The following is a 20087-nucleotide window of genomic DNA, read 5'->3' as shown; positions in this document are numbered from 1 at the left end:
CTACTGGGAAGTGAATTCCCCAATCTTTGGGTGAGCCCTGGAGAATTGGCAACCCACCAAGGTCTGGCCTGATCAGCTTCTCCTGGGCTCCCTCCCTTCCTGTAGCGTGCCAAGTGGGGGAGCTTACGTAGTCAGAGCACCACAAGGTCCTTTATATTCCAAAAAAGTATAATTTAATAACTATATTCAGAGCACTATATACAAAACAGGTAAAGGCACAACACATAGGGGTAGACCCCCCTTTTCAGAACCCCTGGGGCAGAAAATTAAACAGAAGAGAACCGCCCTCTGCTTTCCCTACCACACTGTTCCCTACTCTGCCTTAAGGGGGTGGGGGGTCTCAGGGGAGGTTCCCCCTTCCTTTCCTCTCTGCTGCCTTCCAGGCCCTCCACATTTAGGGCCTAGGCACCCGGGTTTCACCCAGCAGCGGGAGCCTCTCCTCCTTCAACCAAGAAGGTGACTCACTTCCCCTCAGGATCGGCTATTTAGGCTCCACCCCTTATTTTTCCCGCACTTTCTTGGCCCCGGGGCAGCTGGGAGTTGTAGTCCAGGAATCAAATCAAATTTATTATTATGGTCCTAGACCAGCAAAAGAATTACAGGAACGATCAGTGTTACAAAGATAAACTAGAGAATACAGATTAAAAGATACCTCAGTAACATAATAGATTGCATTGCCTTGCATTGCCTTAAAATATTTAAAATATTAAAAAATTTTAAAATACTTAAAATTTAAATTTCAGCATAAGAACCAGGTACCATAAAGCCATAAGACAAAACTGTCTTTAGTGGGTAGTGAACGAACTCCTTTATTGCCATCCAGCCAAACTTAGCAACCTTATGTGTTATGTCCTGGGTTCTATCCGAGAGCATTTTTGAAAGTAGAAAAGCTCTATGTCTACCTGGATGGGCAGAAAGTATAGGCCTTATGTAAACTTCTCGTACTTGCATGTGTATTTTACAGTCAAATATGACATGTTCTAGTGATTCTATTTTCCCATCACCACATGGACACAGGCGTTCTTCCAGCGGCATTCTTTTGTATCTGCCTTCCAGTACAGCTGATGGAAGAGCATCCCAACGCATTAGCGTAAAGGTTCTCCTGTGTTCATGACTGGCAAGATTGAAAAGATAAGGCATGGGGGTTAGCCTAACCATGGGGTCAGGATCAACAGTAACTCCTTGAATCTGTTTAAGTCGTGTTGTCTCTCGACCTCTGTTATTCTCTGCTTAATGGCCTTTTTGGCTTGATTATAACCCATACTGAGCAATAATTGCTGTGATAAGCCATAGGAGGCTAGTTTACTATCTATCTTGCTAGTCCAATGGTGTACAATGATCAGTTAGCATTAGATTTACAAGTCCTGTAGGGAAAAAGGTTAACTTTAACCAGTGAAGAATTGCTGCGATCCATAATCTGACCTCTACTGTTATCAGGCCTGTGTCCAGTCGGATTGCAGCATTTATAGTACAAGGGGGGACCTGAAAAATACCTCTCAGAAATTTTGACTGTGTTATTTCCATCGGGGTACAGTTGGATTTAATACTAAGCAGAGCTCCATACGTTAATTGAGCTAATGATTTTGCAGAGAATAACTTGAGCGCAGCTGTCAGGCATCTACCTCCCTTGGTCCAAAAGAATGTTTGAATTGCTCCAGCAGACTTTTGAGCACTCAAGGCAACATGGGCAATATTTGCATTGCACGACCCAGTCACCTGGAAGACCACACCCAAATACTTAAAGCATCGTACTTGCTCTATGCGGACTGAGTTCAGGTTCCATGAATAAGTTCTGGGTCTCTGGGCAAAGACCATTATCTTTGTTTTAGCATAGTTGAGCTCTAGAGTGTTATCCCGGCAATACTGCATAAATGAGCGCAAAGCTCTCCTCAGACCTATAGGAGTCCTGGAGAGTATGACTGCGTCATCAGCATACAGAAGCACAGGTATATGCCTGTTCCCAACTTTCGGGAGATGGAAGTCTGGATTGTAGTCCAGGAAGAAGGGCGTCCCACACCAAGACTCCTGCAGGCCCCTCCCTGGCCCTACAGCCCATTAAACCTCACGGGGAACTTTTTTTTTCCTTTTAAGACAGATTAACTGCTAGCAGCACTCATTTCACCCTTGGCAACCATTTCGTTACAACTTGCGTGCCGGGAAATCCCTCAGGTGTGTTTCATAATAGGTGCACTGGTCTGATACAATACTAAGGCCTTTGAGGACTCAGCCACCCAGTGTAAATGGAGAACATGTGCCTCATGAGATCCTAATTAGTATTACTGACTATGGGGCTAGGGAAGAGTTAAATTCCTTAGGACGCAGTCGCAAAGTTCATTTATGAAAAATAAATGCAAAAGTCGTGCTGACTTTTGAGCCAGTGCCCTTGGCTGGAATGGAATAAAACTGTTGGAGCTGGTTGCAAAGCAGTTAATCTTCCAGAAAGATTATTCTATCAATTTCTGACAAAGAGAGCTGTGGCTCTCGAAAGCTTATGCTCCAATAAAGTTGGTTAGTCTTAAAGGTCCTACTGGACTCTTTACTATTTATCAATTTCTGGCAAGAGTTCTCCGGAGCAATTATACCTAGCATGAATTCTATAAAGGGGTGACTAGACACATGTAAGAGCCTTGAAGCAAGCAGCACTTTGATAACTTGGGTGGGAGTGGGACTTAGTGGTCAAGCATCTGCCTTGCATGCACCAGGTCCAGAGAACAATCCCCATCATCTCTCATTAAAAGAATCGGCTCAGAGGTGATGTGAAAGACCTCCTCCTGGGACCCTGGAGAGCGGCTGCCCATCGGAGTAGATAGAACCGACTTGATAGACCAGCGGTCTGAATCAGTCCAAGGGAGCTTCATGGAGTCAGCTGCACCCCCTTCTGTGGAGTCTCTTCTCTTTTTAGGGGGAAACAGCAGCTTGGCTAGGTGAGCTGATCTTGGTGCATTTTAGGACACCAGAGGGTATGTGAAACACCAGCTTAATTTTCTCTGCCGACTTGGATAACGGTTAGGATTTGAAAAGGAGAGAGAAGCTTGAGTAGCTCAGAATTTAAGTGACCGGGCTTCTTGGGTTGGGTTTGTTTTGATTTGATTTTAAAAAGTGTGTTTCTTTTACAGGTCGTGCGACTACTAAAAACATCTCCAGAGAAACCAATCACATTAGCTGTTGGTGACGGGGCTAATGACGTGAGCATGATACAAGAAGCCCACGTGGGCATAGGTGAGGGACTTCAAGTCGCCTTTGCCATCTGCATCGATATGGCATAGCGAGCTTCTAGTTCTGGCTGAATTTTAAACAGACCAGCAGATGGGTGTCTGTTGCATCTAGGAGAGGCTTGGGCGGGAAACCCCAGGCACTGGTATGCAGCTGCTTCCCCCTGTTACAGTAACAAAGAAAGTCATTGGATGAGTGTTGGTAAATGACCGTGCGCACGCAAAGTACTTCCTTCACACCGAAGAGGTTAAATAGAGCGCTGTATTGTATGTGGGGTTCCAGAATGGGCATTGTTGGCTTCTTGGGGAGAGGCCGTCGCTCAGTGATAGAGCATCTGCTTAGCTTGCAGGATGTCCTGGTTCAGACCACGATGTCTCCAGTTAAAAGGATCAGGCAGCTGATGCTGTGAAATCCTTCTGCCTAAGACCCTGGCGCAGAGTGGTAAGCTGCAGTACTGCAGTCCAAGCTCTGCTCATGACCTGAGTTCAATCCTGGCGGAAGCTGGGTTCAGGTAGCCGGCTCAAGGGTGACTCAGCCTTCCATCCTTCTGAGGTCGGTAAAATGAGTACCCAGTTTCCTGGGGGTCAAGTGTAGATGACTGGGGAAGGCAATGGCAAACCACCCCGTAACAAAAAGTCTGCCCAGAAAACGTCATGATGCGACGTCCCCCCATGGGTCAGTAATGACTCAGTGTTTGCACAGGGGACTACCTTTACCTTTACCTAAGGCCCTGAAGAGCCATCGCCAGCCTCAGTAGACCATACTTGTCCTGATGGGCCAATGGTCTGATTCAGTATAAGGCACTGTCGTGCATTTTGATGAAATCCCAGGCATGTTCTAGCCCCATCGGACTTTGTGTCGGATGGCAATACCTGTAGTATCATGCATAAACTTTGGACAAAGTGGCTGTAGAACTTTTTTCAAAGATAAATTACCACCTCTGACCTGCATTGAAATCCATGAAAGTAACACAGTAAGTGTTGGCCTACTTGGTAATCATTTGTGACCTTAATTTTTTTTTAAAGCTAGTTTGGAAGGTCGCCCCTTCTTATCTCTGCTAACCAGGCAAATGGCTATTTGGAAACCTTCATTGTGTAATTCCATTACATAAACCAATTACTTTGTTTATATTGCACGAGCCACTTTGAGACTCCGCAAGAAAGTCGGGTTATAAATTAAACAAATAAATACATTCCAGACTGAGTTCATTTTTTCCATTCTCAAGAATGCAGGGTTAATAACTTTGACATACCAGGAGTATTTAAAAGTATTCTTATTTTATCTTTCTATATATATTACAGGAATCATGGGCAAAGAAGGAAGACAAGCTGTAAGAAACAGTGACTATGCAATAGCAAGATTTAAATTCCTTTCCAAGCTACTTTTTGCCCATGGCCATCTTTATTATATTAGAATAGCAACCCTTGTACAGTACTTTTTTTATAAGGTAAGTTTCTTTGGATTGTCCCGGGAGACCCCTTTTAGCTCCTGGTGTTTGGCTTTAATACTAAATCTTCAGAATGAACTGCCACATGATAGAAAGAAGCACATGGTCTGGTATGAAACTCCTGATTTTCCCCTTCCAAAGTTGCCTCTGGCTGTCCAAGATGGTGTCTGCATTTGAGCGCTGTTATATGCAATTTTTAACATAGCATGAGTCTTTGCCAGCTGGAGCAACCCCATTTCCCAGGAAGACTTATATGTAACTTCCTATATCTCTTCTCGGTGGCTGAGAGTTCAGGGCAGTGCAGGGAATTCTCATACTCTTGTTCTGCTCTGGGACAACTACCTTCCCTGTTGTGTACTGGAGCAAACCATGATCTTACGTGACTCGTGGTTTGCAGACCCATTTGAAATACCTGTTTGACTCCCTAGTTTCACTCACTGATTTAAGTGAAAACTGCGGGTTGGTTGGTTCTCGTGATCGGAAAACATAGTTAACACAAAGGGTAACATGAAGTTCTAGAGGCGGGGTGGGAAGAAGAACATATTCCTGATCTGCATTGTGGTTTCCACAAAGCATTTGTGTTTCGTACACTACACAAAAGCTTCGGTTACCTAAAATTCTTCAACTGGTTATGGCAGCATTTTATTTTGCTGCATCTTACATCACCGCCCAAGCCTTCAAAGTGTATCTTAATTTAAATTCAGCAAATATTCTTTAACAGATACATTGTATCTTACTGCTCACATTCTGGATGTGACAGCACTCAAAATATGTGTGTGAAGGATTATTGCTTTTCCCCCTGTAATTTCTTTTCAGGTTATGTGTTGGTTTGTAATAATGTAAATGTAGAGATCTTTTTTTTCCTGAACTGAATGTATTTTGTCACTAACTTGCATTCTCCCTTTTTGTTTTCCAGAATGTGTGCTTTATTACACCACAATTTTTATATCAATTCTATTGTTTGTTTTCACAACAAGTACGTATTTAGTTGACTTATTTTTCCCCCTCCCCTACCACACAGTTATAGGTGGGTTATGAAAGGAAAAAATAAATAAATGAACTCCCTAGAGAAGGTGCAACCCACAAAAAAACAATAAAAGACGTGCTATTGGAATATATTGTAACTGAAATTTAATGGCAGCTATTGGTTGCCATTAAATACTGTATTCCAGCAGCAGTAATATTCTTAGTAAGTCACTTCCTTCCCCTCCCCCCTTTTTTATTTTGAAATATTAAAGACCAGTAGATTGTGATAGATTCCTCCCCCCATGATTTATCTTTTAAAGCTGTTATGTTTGACAGACCTAGTCTGTTTTTTATGGGAAAGCGTTTCATTTTCATGGGATTGGAGGTGAAAATAACCTCAGAGGTCATTTAAGGACTTGGCCCTGCTGAGTGGGCGAAAGTGATACCTATCTTTGGATCCACTCGTTTAGGCATCACTGTTTTTCCCTTCCTCCAAGGCACTGGGCACAGTTAGAAATGAGAGAAGGGGTAGATTTTCTAGGGGACGTGTGTATCTTTTTTTCTCTGGGGCCCCAATACCACATTTATGCTTAGAAAGGAATATTCTTCCGGATCGTATTAACAGCTCTGGAACTCTTTAGGCTGTTTGATACGAGTTTTCCTGCTCTGAGCCGTCTCAGCGGTTACTTGCATTCAAGCACTTGCCCGCACTGGCCGGTTGTATTTCCTAGTACATTTGCAGCATGGGTAGTGAGAGTATTTGTATTCCATCACTCCTTCCATCCAAACAGCCTGTGTGCTGGGTTAGGTTAGGGCGACCCTCCTGCGACTGTGTTTGCCATGCAGGGACAGATACATACGGTGTTTCCTGCTGGGTATGGAAGAACGTCTAAACTTCAGTTTATACGCTGTCTGGAAGTATGGCTGGCGTCTGAGAGCGGTGTAGCCAAATGTGGGATGGCTAAGTAGGATCTCGGCCCTTATTTTCTATATACAAACCAAGTTCCTTGAATTGACATGATTATGGAAATGGTATAATGTAAAAAGAGCTAGAGGGAACCTTAAACGGCCTCCTCACCTTTTCCCACAAGCTGAAGTCCCAGGACCTTAAGCTCAGTGTGCTCGCTTTGCTGTCTTTGTGATAAATCTGATCCTGAAGTGACGTGGCAAGAGTACAGCAGCATGAGAAAAAATACTAACAATAGATGAGTTTTTAAATAAAAATTAAGCTCAGGCTTCAGAAAACTATAGAATTAAAAATTGTCACATCCGAAGTCAATGGTGTTTTAATCTAGAATGGGTGGATATGTAGTTTGCATTTCCGTGTACCGTAATGGCTTCAGTACTTGCAAAACACATAGGGTTGCATCTTTTCCTTTTATTCCCTTAGAAGCTCATTGATTCATAAATCTTGGGCAGTGAAAAATACTTATCCCCCCCACAGTCCATGCCTCCAAAAAATAAGGAATATGTATACTTGGATTGACGTTGCTCGGATCACATACAACATATATTCTGTGTTAGCTTTATTGGATTGAATCTTGGCGCGTAGTAAAGGTCTTTGGCCATAACAAATGAAATTTCACTCATGCATTTGCTGCTTTTAACTAACCGTTTTGACTAGAAGTCCTTCCTTTCAACTTAGGCATCTAAACACTATTAATGTACCTCCTTCTTCCCATTTCAGACTCTGTATGACAGTGTATACCTGACTTTATACAACATTTGTTTCACTTCCCTGCCAGTCCTCATGTACAGTCTTTTTGAACAGCATGTGCACCCTCATGTACTGCAGAGCAAGCCAGCGCTCTACCGGTAAGCGTGCTTTTTGTGTGTGTGCTGTCCTCAAACGATAGCTGTTCATTTTTCCAAAAAGAGCTTCTTCGGAAGCGCCCTGCTGTTGACTTTCCTTAGGGTTATCCTGCCATGGCTGTCTCTGCATAAGCACTTGACTTACTTTTTTTAAATCTGAGGTTGGACAGAGTGTTGGGTGGACCAAGTGTTATAGCCATTTGCATGCAGAAAGACCCCGGTACCCTCACAGATAGGACTAGGAAAGTCCTTTTTGGAGAGGTTCTGGCAGTCAGAATATAATAGCAACAATAACTGTGCTTATATACCGCTCTTCTGAACAGATTAGTGCCCCACTCAGAGTGGTGAACAAAGTTAGAGCGGGACCACAAGTGACGCCTGACACAGCTTGGACACTTGCCAGCTTCCCTCAAGTTTTGATGGGAAATGTAGGCAGCTTGGCAGAATGTTGGACAAGTGACAGTTGAAAAGTCCATTGGACAGCAGTCAGAGAGCGAAGCTGCAAGACCAGGACGCCTACATTTCCCATCAAAACTTGAGGGAAGCTGACAAGTGTCCAACCTGTGTCAGGCGTCACTTGTGGTCCCGCTCTCAGTGTCATTATTATCCCCCCAGTACAGCTGTAGAGCAGGGCTGTGAGGAGCGGTTTACCCGAAGCTAGCTGCTGAGCTCATGGCAGGAGCAGGATTCAAATTAGCGGAGTGCTGATTCGCAGCCCAACCACTTAACTGCTATGCTACAGCAGCTCTCAGTAAGCAATACCAGACTTGTTCCAGAAGGCCTTCAGTTTGACTGTTTGATGGCACTGTGTTGTCTTTCATAGTATCCTGTGTTTGGTTTTTGTAATGATTTTTATGCTTCATGATACTTGTTGCCTCAGGGATCCTGTGTTGGGTTCCAGCCAGCGCAAAAATAGACTAAAATAAATGCCCCAAGGGTCGAGCTCTGTGTAAGGCAGCCATTTGTTCAGAAGATCGGTTTTGTGCGGCGCTTCAAGCACAGCGTCCATGCTGGAGAACATTAGAAATTGGCCCTCTTTTTCTTCCCAAGAACATAGAGCAATCTTTCTTCCATAGGCTGAGGCACAGAACAGGCAAAATATAATATTCGGAACCCAGCATGGTCTTAGTCGGGCCTGGGGGTTGATTCACAGCGAAAGATTAAAATGGATTTTGGTTGCTGCCTTGTGTTGTTGAGCTGGCTGCCTCAGTAGTCTCGTGTGGTGAGAGGTATCAGTTACAGCTGTTCCCACTTAAGCTCTGAAAACTGGGGAGACGGGGGGCAGATGAAAACTGAAGTAAGGTTAGGTTAATTTAAGATATGGCCCAGAGAAGGCCTTGGGGACTGACTTGTTGCCATTTGGAGCGGATGAATTTGATATAACAGAGGCCACAAAGGAAATAAAACCCTCTGTGGTGGTTAAGGAGTTTCAGAACTTGAAATATGCCACTTGCTCTGTTGGAAGTTTTTTTTTTTAACGTCTGCAAATGTTTCAAGCAAACCGAGCCTGCTTTGACAATGAATAGATGAACTAATGGAAAACCAGAAAAGGTTGTAATTCCTCTGGAATGATGAAAAGTTTGAATGAAAACATTCACCTCTTGCACCCAGGTTTTATGTCCAACTAGTAACAAAGCCCGTTGTGGAAAAAAATACAACAGGCTCTAGAGAGGGGAGGGCAGGCAGGCGGGCATTGCTGCCTCCTTCTCTGTGACTGATCCCAGCCTGGTGAAGGGGGGGCAGGCATTGCCTCCTGCTCTGCTGATCCCAGCTGAGTGAAGTGGGGGGCAGGCATTGCCACCTGCTCCATTCTTGATCCAGGCTAGATGAAGGGGGGAGTGGGCATTGCCTCCTGCTCCGTGCCTGATCCCAGCCAACTGAAGGCGGGGGGGTGGGCATTGCCACCTGCTCTGCTCCTGATACCAGCTCAATGAAAGGGGGGAGCAGGCATTGCTGCTTGCTCCAGTCCTGATCCCTGCTGGGTGAAGGCGGGGGGGGGCAGGCATTGCCACCTGCTCTGTGCCTGATCCCGGCCTGGGCTTCCCATCGTGGTGCACTCTCTGCTTCATCTGGGCTTCCCTCCACGGCAGCGCCCTCTGGAGGCACACCAGGGTAGGAGATGAGTTGTCAGGAATACGGTTTGCCTTCCATATAGTAGGATGTCACCACCACATGCTGGGAGAGAGAGGTGCACCCGTAACTTTGCATCCGCTAAGAAACTGCTGTTACTCTGACAGTGCAATCTAATGCAGAGCTACTCCCTTCTGAGCCCACCGCAGTTGTTGGTCTTAGCTTGGAGTACTTCTGAGTAGGATTGCACCGTGAATCTCATAAATACATATTCCTTGGAATACGTACTAGTATACAGTGGAATGATTTTTGGCTGTACATTCTGTGCGCTTATTTCCATACGAACCCGTGGATGCAAGCAATTGGCTGGCTGGCTTGCCTAAATGATCCGATGATAGTAATTTGTGACACATTGGTGGGGGGAACCGTGCAAACACTTCCCTTAACTGAGCACCTGAAAGAGATGCTTGCTTGACGCAAGGGACCGGGTGAACGAGTGATTGCACGGTTGCACATAAACTTATCAAAAGATGCTGTGAGCTGCAGTGGTGATTGCAAGTAATAATAATAACCATGTTTGATTTATGTACCGCCCTTCAGGACAACATAACGCCCACTCAGAATGGTTTACAAAGTGTGTTGTTATCTTCATGACAATCATCCTGTGAGGTGGGTGGGGCTGAGAGAGCTCCAAGAAGCTGCGACTGGCCTGAGATCACCCAGCTGGCTTGATGCAGAGGGGTGGGGAATCAAACTTCTCTATCCGGATTAGAGTCCTGCTACTCTTAACCACTAGGCAAAACTACTTAAGGAAGAAGAAACAGTTCTGATGTAGGAATGTTCATGACCTCGTACTATCTTTTTCTCTCTACAGAGACATTAGTAAAAATGCCCACTTGGGGTATAAGCCTTTCCTTTACTGGACGTTCTTGGGATTTGCTCATGCATTTGTGTTCTTCTATGGCTCGTACCTTCTGATGGGCGAAGACACTTCTTTGCTGGGAAACGGCCAGGTAAGGTAGATTGCAGATGCTGAAATCATCTGTAGCCATTTCACGATGGTATGTTATGTCGTGCTGCTCAGTGCATGGTAGACAACAAACATTGCTGACAGAAGTGTTGTAAACCTCTAAATGCTTTGAGTTACTAAACCTGATTTTTATGCAGAGTTAAAGTAGAACTGACATCTTCAACAGCTGTTGAGGCTTACATACCTTAGATTAGTATCCAAAAGTGTCAGGTTTGAGCCATGCAAAAATGAGGAGAATACTTAGGTGGGGAAAATGTGTCAAACACCCTTCCTGTGTCAAGTCATGGGGGCTGCCGTCTTGCCACGGCAGGCTTTCTCATCTGATACTTCCAGTAGTTAGGAAATGTATTAAAGCACAGGTAGCTTTCCCAGCCTGCGAAGCAGCATGGCCATGCGTGTCTGCCTTGATGGGGCATTGATGTTAATGCTTAATAAGACTTGCACAGTGGTTTGAAGGTGTCCAGAGTGCTTCATAAAGCATGCTTGTGATCCTTACAACACACTCTATAAGGTCAGTATTACCCTCCCAGTGCAAAGGAGTGTAGTGAGAGGGATGTTTGAGAGAGAGCGGCACCCGACGCTGCCTTGTGGGTTCATGAAAGTCAAGGATCGAAACAGACATCTCTGCTAGAGAAGAGTTCCTACATTGCTGTTTCTTTCGTCCATGCGGAAATAGAGTTGCAGTAGATGAGTTGGAGCGGGAGCATCCTAGAATATTGTTAGATTTTATTAGATTTTTGCTCCAAGGAGCTCACAGTAGTATGATCCCCTCCCACTCAGGGTTATCCCTCTCAGCCCTAAAGCACGTGGTATTGCACCCATACACATGTCCAAAATATCTGGGGTGGCATGAAAATTCTGCTCTAAGCTCCAATGAAAAGAAAATTTGGTTCTCCATCTTCCTAACTCCATTTTGGCTAGAAAGTTATACAATCACTTAACCATGAATTTTTACCCCAGTGGAGTATTCAAAGAAAGAAGGAACAAGCTGTGTGTGTAAATGTATCTTTACAGCAATGACTGCTGTAAAAGTGTACTTGGAACTTTATCTTCTAGTCTTAATTTTCCCCCCTCTTTTCATGCCGTTCATGTCGTCAGATATTGAAACCTAACAGGCAAATGGTAAGAGTCTGTGCTGAAAATAACAAACATGGAAGATGCCAGATACAGTATTTTGTATCTGTTGAAGAATGCAGCATCCATTCTTCCTTCAACGTTTTTTTTTTCCAAAAATAAATGGTGGCATAGCTTACGTATGGGATGAATTTCTTTAGGTGTGTGGGGTGTGCGCTCTCGCAATAATTCATATCGCCTCAACCTTTTATCATTCGTTTTTCTGGAATAGGCCTCTGTTTTTTTCTTAAGCCTATTCAGGTTATTTTTAAAGTGCCCTTCAGTTTATCTGGCTAAGAAGGTCCTCCTTTATAGTTAAGAAATACAGAGCACACAGCAGTGAATTGAACTGCTTAAGAGAAGCAGCATTCGCTTTCCGTTGTAGCTGATTCTGAATTCTTCCCACCGTAAAGTACTGGAATAATATCACCATAGCAACCAGCAGCAATAAACGGTGCCTCCTAGCTTACTAGAGAAAGATTTTCTGTGTTGAAGCATTAGATAAGCTGTCGATTATCCATTATATGGATGGGACCCAAATGCCCGGCCTTTATTGGGAATCTAAACATTCTAGTTGTCAACCCTAGGGATCCTCAGTTGTCCTGCTTGACAGTCAATTGGGAGATGGGGACAGGCAGTCCAAAGTGGCTTCTGGAAGGCAGGCTTGCAGTGTATTTACAGGAATACAAACCTGGGTGTGGAAGATACATCCAGGCGCGTTCAGATGGCCTTAGGGTTTCTAGAGCTGGCCCGTATGTGGGGACCTGATTAGCATTCAAGTCCATTCTCCTTGCTGCTTAATAATCAGGAATTTTAACAAGAGTTGTAAATGGATCTTAAAGTCCATCTTGCCTTTCCAGTTGCAAATGGCTGAAGGCCTCAGTAGTGACCTTGGAGTTGGCTCAGATGTGTATACACATTGCATGATTTCTTCAGGACTGGCAGCTTAAATGTGGGAACTGCCTCCAGTGAAAGCATTTCACCCTGGGTGGTATGTAAGGAAGCGATGGCTCATTTCACACACCCACATCATTATGTGATGAGCCTGCATGTGTGAACCAGCCCTCCATCCTGCCCACTTGTTGTGCATGGGGTTAATTGATCCATGCAAAGCATCTGCTTTAAAAGAGGGAGAGGGAGGTTAAAAGAGGTTAAAATTGGCTGCAGATCTGCATGCATAGAGTCATGCATGGTTGATGCAGCATTTGAATTCCTAAGAACTTAAAATGTTCTTTCGAAACCTAAAGGGGAACTTTAACTGCCATGTACCTGGAAATCACTGCTGGAAAAAGGAGGCATAGTCAGGTGGCAGTGCATTGGGGAAAATATCTCAAATTCTGCAAAAATTAAAACATCTGGTGCAGAATAAAGATGGCAAGCTGTGTCCGAGCAACACACTAGAACAGATGTTCTCTGGACTCAGTACACTCTGGAGTTTTTTCGTAGAAAAAAAATTTCAGTTTTACCACCATCACCACCCCAGTTCCGTGAGCCTTGAAATAGCGTTGTCTTAAACGTTCTAAAAAAAATAAAACCACCATTATTTTTGAATTTCGGAGTCCAGGGCTTGCAAAATCCAAGCCCACACATGATGCTGCATTGAAAGAAAAATACGGCAACCCATAATTAGAGGCTAATCGCTTTCTTGCTGCAGTAGAGTATATATGGCAGACTTCATTAGCTTCCTATTTATGTATAAATAGCTGTTGAGTAACGTTTTCCTAGAACCTTGTTTTTGCTGGGGTCTTAAAACTTCTTCTTCTCCATTTCTGGTTTTGTGCATTCAACTGTAGAGGAAGATCGCTTGGTCCATTCGGGATGTCAGTTTTGTCACTCTCATTTGGACGGCCACGTTTCGTCTTTTGCCGGCTGCTTTCCTGTCTTGCTTTAATGACCTGTACTAAACAGACATGGGAGCCTGCCGCATTCCTGAGCTTCCAGTAGCACTAGCTTCATTAGTGTAGCTGCACTAGCTAGCTTAGCTTGCCTTAGCAATTAAACAGTTAAACTTTTCCAGTGTAAACTCATCAATGCTTTTTTACCTCTCTTAGATGTATGGAAATTGGACATTTGGTACTCTGGTCTTCACAGTTATGGTGATAACTGTTACGATAAAGGTATAGTCATACTGTTCCCTTCTGTGCTATGTATCATTGCTTTGCGTTGTCATAAATTACAGTAAACGAAGCCTTCATGACTGGTTCCAGTCTTTCCTTTTATTAATAAGCTCTCTTGACGTAAGATCTTAAGAGTAATGGTCCCAGTGATAGTCTGACTTTAGTTCAAGTGAAAGAATGATTTTCAAACTTAAATTACAGCTGGGCTGTACTGTTGTCAGTTTCTTTTTTTATGCTCAAAACTCCTGTTTAAGTGACTGCTTTTGCATAGGGTGTATATTTTTTCCCTATGAAAATCTGGTATTTTTGAGGCTTTTTCCAACCTTGGAGCCATGAAGTTCAGGAGAGCCCATAAAGAACATGTTAATTAGAAGAACTGTAGACCCCAATTACTGGCAGAAGCTTTTCAGCCTAATTCCAAAGGGGTTAGTTCAGGAAAGATTCCCCTACTCAAGCCTCAGACGAAATTTTCCACCAGTTGTGAGGGAGATGTAATTTCCACCTGTTCTCCTCAATCAGTATTTTGGGGAGTTTAATGGGCTCCAGTGGGAAGGGGAGGCAGCTGATGGAAATGCCTTCCGTTAGTGGAACACTGAGTCTGGATCCAACCCTATAAGAGCTTGTGAAGTGTAACTCAGAAAGCTCTGCAGTCCAACTGAGCTGCTTCCTTATATACAGCTTTCGGCCCTGTCCCTGTTCTGGAAGATTATTATTTTACCAAGCTGTGGCCCGTCGTTTGATCCAGGCTTATAAGTTTTGCTTAAACTGGTCAAATGTCAGCCCTGATAGTCTTCAAGGTTTTCTGAGACGCTTCAGAACGCACAAAATAGTTTCTGAACACACAGTGCGTATACAAGTGGCAGCATCCAGCATGGTTAAAATGATGCGTGTTAAATTGAATGTGTAAATTTCTGAGCATCCTCTGACTTAATATATTTTCATAGTGGACTCCAGTACTGCAAAAATAACGTACGCTACTTAAATATCTCTGCTGTGCTAATGGAATTTCTCATTTTTATGTATGTGTTTAGATGGCATTAGAGACGCACTTCTGGACTTGGATTAATCATTTTGTTACCTGGGGCTCCATTGTGTTTTACTTTGTATTCTCCTTGTTCTATGGGGGGATTATATGGTAAGCATGTCTTCTGTATGCGTTATACAGTGTAATGAAGTTTCCTAATACCTGACCATGACAACAAATCCCATAAATCTGTGTAATTCGATGGGCAGAGGAAAGCATATTTTGTAGGTGCATTGTGGTTGTGGCAGGGATGCGCTTACGTTCAAAGCCGTCCTGGCGACTTTAACCTTCTGACCTGGCAGCTGTTGCTGATGCTTCTGTCTCGTGCTATAAGTGAAGCCCCAGTCCTTAAACAAGGGAAGGCAAAGCTGACCGCAGGATCGTTGCCAGAGCTTGACTGGACAGCCAGACATAGCCTTTAAGACAGCCTAAGTGGGATGCCAGAACCATTTTGGGTTTTTCATACCCATTAAATTAAATTCATTTTTTTCCCTTGTACAGGCTACCTTTTTAGAGATAAAAATGAGGACACTCTTGTCCAGTTACAGCAACCAGTTTCCACTCCCTGGATCATTGTCTGAGGCCCTCTTCCTGTCATTACTTACAGCTGAAAAGATCAATAATAACATGTTTTGCCCTGGTGTCCTAAGCAGAGTGTTTAGTACCCTGACCCTATTGGTTTTACTTTTTAAATTGAAACAGGCTTAGAATCATAGGGCTGGAAGGGACCTGCAGGGTCATCTAGTCCAACCCCTTGCATAATGCAGGAAATTCACAACTACCTCCCCCCACACACACACCCCCAGTGACCTCTGCTACATACCCAGAAGATGGCTAAAAACCTCCAGGATCCCTGGTCAAACTGGCCTGGAGAAAATTGCTTCCTGACCCCAAAGTGGTGATCAGCATTACCCTGGGTGTGTAAGAAAGGGCTCTGAGAACCAAGCACTGATGTAACCCTTCCTGTCCTCCCTCTTTTGATCAGCCCAGGTTTACAGACTAAGCATTGCTGTCAGATGGCCATCTAGCCTCTGCTTTAAAACCTCCAAAGGAGGAGATGTTTAATGACATGTTTAATCTTACAGTGGATCTGCTTATGCTTTCAGAGGTTGAATGCATTAACGGACTTAACATTTACTGTCTGGACAGGCAGTGGGGATGAGATAGGGGGAGAAAAAGGACTGCTGTCCCCTGGGGTGCATCATACGTAATAGAGTCAGCCTGTGTAATGAGAGCCAGTTTGGTGTAGTGGTTAAGAGCACGAGACTCTAATCTGGAGAACTGGGTTTGATTCCCCGTTCCTCTACTTGAAGCCAGCCAGCTGGCTGGCCTTGGGTCAGTCACAGCTTCTAGCTCTTTCAGCCCCACCCACCTCACAGGGTGGTGTTTGTTGTAGGAATAATAATAACATACTTTGTAAACCACTCTGAGTGGGCATTACGTTGTCCTGAAGGGCGGTGTATAAATCAAATATTATAATTATATATCCACACACATCACTGTGGTTTAATTTCTAAAGAAGCAGATGAGAAGGCTGAAACCCAAGCACATGCGCACTAACGGCTTTTAAAAAGCTATCCCCAAAAGATAAATATAGGAGCTGGAGCTTAATTTTTTTTTAAGGTATTACTGTTCATTAACCTCTTTCCTTGTTCTATCTTCCAGGCCATTTTTGCACACCCAAGACATGTACTTCGTCTTTGTCCAGCTGCTGTCCAGTGGGTCTGCTTGGTTTGCCATAATCATCATAGTTGTCACGTGTTTGTTTCTCGATGTTGTGAAAAAAGTGCTGCACAGACACCTGCAGCCCACAAGTACAGAAAAGGCCCAGGTAATGTGCTCTTACACGCGCTACCTTTAGCACACCGAGGAGAGTTCAGTAAAGAGCTCTCTGGAAATTTGCTAGATTTCCTGTCTGTGTTGATCAGAAATCATGTTGTTAAGCTTCTAGAATGGCGTTATGTGTATAAAAATAGAAATGCTTTATATTTTTACAGGGCAGGCTTTTTAAAAAATGATAAAACGGCAATTTCTCTGTCTCTGACCACATTGTACAGGAAGATACTCTTGTTGCCAAAGATGAAAGCTTCAGAGCCAAAAATAAATCTTTCCTTATTGAGACCTTGTGAATTTTAGTGGGGATAGAAACGTGCACAAACGACTTGAATGCATAGAGCACACTCTGGCCGCGCTACCACCTACTGTTAGTGGCGAACAGATCAGCCCAGCTCCTCTCTGGGAACGGTCTGGTAACGAAAGCCTTGGATGGTTCCCAACACTGCGTTGGTGAATGCGGAGAGATCTAGGGGGTGTTGCCCGAAAAGAACAGTGTAGGGAGGGCGTGATGCTCTAAGCTGCCTCTTGTAGTCTCTGTGGACTTATCACAGATACGAAGAGGAATTCCTAGTGTGTCGCTCTGTGGCTATTTTTTTTCTCCTGCTCCTCAATTCCTTGGGGTTGGGCAGGTTGGAAATTGGTGCCGGGGACTGGTTAATTCTCCACCCTGGGTGAGTAAATGGGGATGCTAGCTGTAGAGCATAATCACCGGAGCACCTGGGAGTACTGAAAAGTAACAAGAGAAGCTCCTTTTCGATGGCTTCGCTCTTCCCTAAATGCCACTCCACTGCTTGACACCTGGAGGCCATTCCATTCACTCACTGTTCACCTTCCCTTCCTCGGTTAATTTTTTCCAAAATTGTGTGTTGCGGGAAGAGCTTTGGGGAGCACTTTGACGGGAAATGAGGCGATTGGGTCTATTTTGGATCAGGCCGCACCCCAAACAGGCTGGGGTCTGTCTGAAATTAAGGGGAGAGCGACACCTACCTGGCGTTTCCAGATGTGCTGCATCATTTCTCACTGTGCCAGCTTTCCTATTGCTATTGGGCAGCTGAAAATGGTGGCTTTGTCTTTCACATCTGTATTCCAGTGGCTTGGAGGGGAGCAGGGCTTGCTTTGTTGAAGTTGTGCTGGTGGCCACTGGTGCTCGTCAGGGCTTGCTCCTTTCACCAGTCAGCGCCATGAATTGTGACACTCCAGCAGCAGAGGGGAACCAGCCGGCACCGAGAGTCCTAGGATCAGGGCATCAGCATCATAGTACATTTCTGAAAACACAAAACCCCCAAGTGTTTCTTCTGTGTTCCAGTTTGAGGTCAGGGAACCATTTTCATCAGAGTCTGTTAACAGTTTGAAAACTGGCCTGCAGCTAGGCCTCTTCTGCATACACACGCCGGGGCGTGCATGCTCTGATGCACGCTTACACATGTGAACATCCTCCTTCAGACAGTACGCTGGAGCATAATTTCCCCCACTCAGCAGACAGCAGCTGCAATGGATGTTGTGGAAACCTATCCCCAAGCAAGCAAGCAGCCCAAGAGGGTGAGGTGGAGCCATTTCCTCTTCTCGTAGTTTGTTCTCCCGCGGAGTGAATGGCATCAGGAACCTTTTGCCAAGTTGCCCGTCTTTGGCCAATGAGGGCCCCAGCAGCGGTGGAATCAGTCCATGTTCAGCATGCAGCAGTGCCTTGAAGTACTCCCCGGGGCTGTTTGGAATCTGCATTAATCCTTTTCCCTCCTCAGCAACATTCTTTACACATTCTTTTTTTAATGAACAGGAGGCTTTAATGGTAGAGAGAATGTTCTGTTGTCTGATCCTGATTACTTGCAATGCTCCTTTTTAGTTACAGATTCATGTACTGAAGGAGCTCTAGTATCTAGTACGATTTGCGACCAGTGGCACCTTACAGACCAGCAAGCTTTTCGGGGTGTAACCTTTGAGTCAGAAGAAGTGAGCTGTGACTCTCAAAAGCTTACACTCTGAGCATTTTGGTGGCCTCTAAGGTGCCACTGGACTCCAATCCTGCTGTTCTACTGCAGCCCAACATGGCTGCCCACCTAAAACTACCCTCATCCAGCGTTTCAGTGTCAGCCCAGTCATTCATGCATTGCTTGTCTTGAACGAGTCATGTGGAGGGGTTATGCCTTTTGCACCTCGAGAAATTGTCACTAGCGGTTTCTGCGCTTTTGGTGTTCAGGGAGTGTGTAGGTGCGTGTTTTCTCCTCCTTTATATGGTAAGCTGCCTAACCAGCCTTTGTGGGCCATTTTGGATCTTTCTGCAAGTGTCCAGTCCCTAATACTGTTCGCAGTAAGATTGCTGAAACAGCAGGGGGTGTTGCAAATTGCACTAGTTGTCTCTTTCGGGGCCTTCATGGTCATCTAGTAACTCCACAGCAATGTCAGTCGGTAATGAGCATCTTACTTAAGCTGCTGGTGTGGTTTTCAGTCATGTCTTTTGGGGATAAATAGGATCACCTTAAAATCCATTTCTCTCTTGTAGGTCTCATCCAAGAACGCCTTGTTGGAGTAACTTGGGGGATTGTTTTTGCACAAGGATGTCAACTACATTCTGTGGGCTTGAATGGATTCCCTAGTGTTACTTCTGCATGGTTGCAGAGACACCTCCAATATAACTGGCTTTTATAAGACAAAAGTCAATGACTTTCCTTTTAAAGGGGGCCATGGCTCAGTGGTAGAGCATGTGCCTGGCATGCAGAAGGTCCCCGGTTCAATCCCCAGCATCTCCAGCTAAAAGGATCAGGTAGTAGGTGATGTGAAAGACCTCAGCCTGAGACTCTGGAGAGCCCCTGCCAAGTCTGAGCAGACAGTACTGTCTTTGGTGGGCCAGGTCCAATGCAGTCTAAGGCAGCTTCTTGCACTTCGGGCTGTTTCCAACAGAAAGACCCTGTGGCCGCTGTGTTTTTGGCCCCCATCCATGATACCGGTGGCTCATTCCATCCTTATAATCTATAATGTCACCTTTTTAAATGCTACCTTTTTAGTGCAAGGCGATGTACAATAAAACGACCAGTGTAATGCCTAGTTACCATTGAGGTGGTGAACCTGCAGTCTAGGCTGTGCAGCTTCCCTTGACTGTATGTTTCTCCACTCAAAATAGTTCCTTCCAAGTAGAGAACTGGCCAGTACGAGGGAAGGCTAGGCTTAGCACCCTTCTTCCTGACCTGTATGTTCATATAGCGGGAATCTTTTGTACATGAAGCATTCTGTCATGCTGTGCTCCCACCACGCATCAGTAACCTGAACTATAGCAGCCCAAATACAAGTTATTTATAATAATAATAACATTCGATTTATATACTGCCCTTCAGGATGACTTAACACCCACTCAGAGCGGTTTATAAAGTATGTCATTATTATCCCCACAACAGAACGCCCTGTGAGGTGGGTGGGGCTGAGAGAGCTCCTAGAAGCTGTGACTGACCCAAGGTCACCCAGCTGGCT

At 44.6% G+C, this 20087-nt stretch overlaps 1 protein-coding gene across 5 annotated transcripts in view; it reads left to right on the top strand.

The window, feature by feature from the left end:
* Positions 1 to 20087, top strand: part of ATP11B (ATPase phospholipid transporting 11B (putative)) — a 120309-nt gene that overhangs the window by 51814 nt on the left and 48408 nt on the right. For all 5 annotated transcript variants that reach the window (XM_054982564.1, XM_054982562.1, XM_054982561.1 and 2 more), the window contains exons 21-28: positions 3117 to 3219; positions 4515 to 4660; positions 5577 to 5636; positions 7314 to 7441; positions 10383 to 10521; positions 13703 to 13768; positions 14800 to 14903; positions 16458 to 16623. In XM_054982564.1, coding sequence (XP_054838539.1) covers positions 3117 to 3219; positions 4515 to 4660; positions 5577 to 5636; positions 7314 to 7441; positions 10383 to 10521; positions 13703 to 13768; positions 14800 to 14903; positions 16458 to 16623 — 912 coding nt within the window. The remainder of the gene's footprint in view (positions 1 to 3116; positions 3220 to 4514; positions 4661 to 5576; positions 5637 to 7313; positions 7442 to 10382; positions 10522 to 13702; positions 13769 to 14799; positions 14904 to 16457; positions 16624 to 20087) is intronic.

Source organism: Eublepharis macularius, chromosome 6, assembly GCF_028583425.1.
Source record: "Eublepharis macularius isolate TG4126 chromosome 6, MPM_Emac_v1.0, whole genome shotgun sequence".
NCBI lineage: Eukaryota > Metazoa > Chordata > Lepidosauria > Squamata > Eublepharidae > Eublepharis > Eublepharis macularius.
The sequence above is the reverse complement of the archived record's forward strand: the minus strand, read 5'-3'. Positions and strand labels throughout refer to the sequence as shown.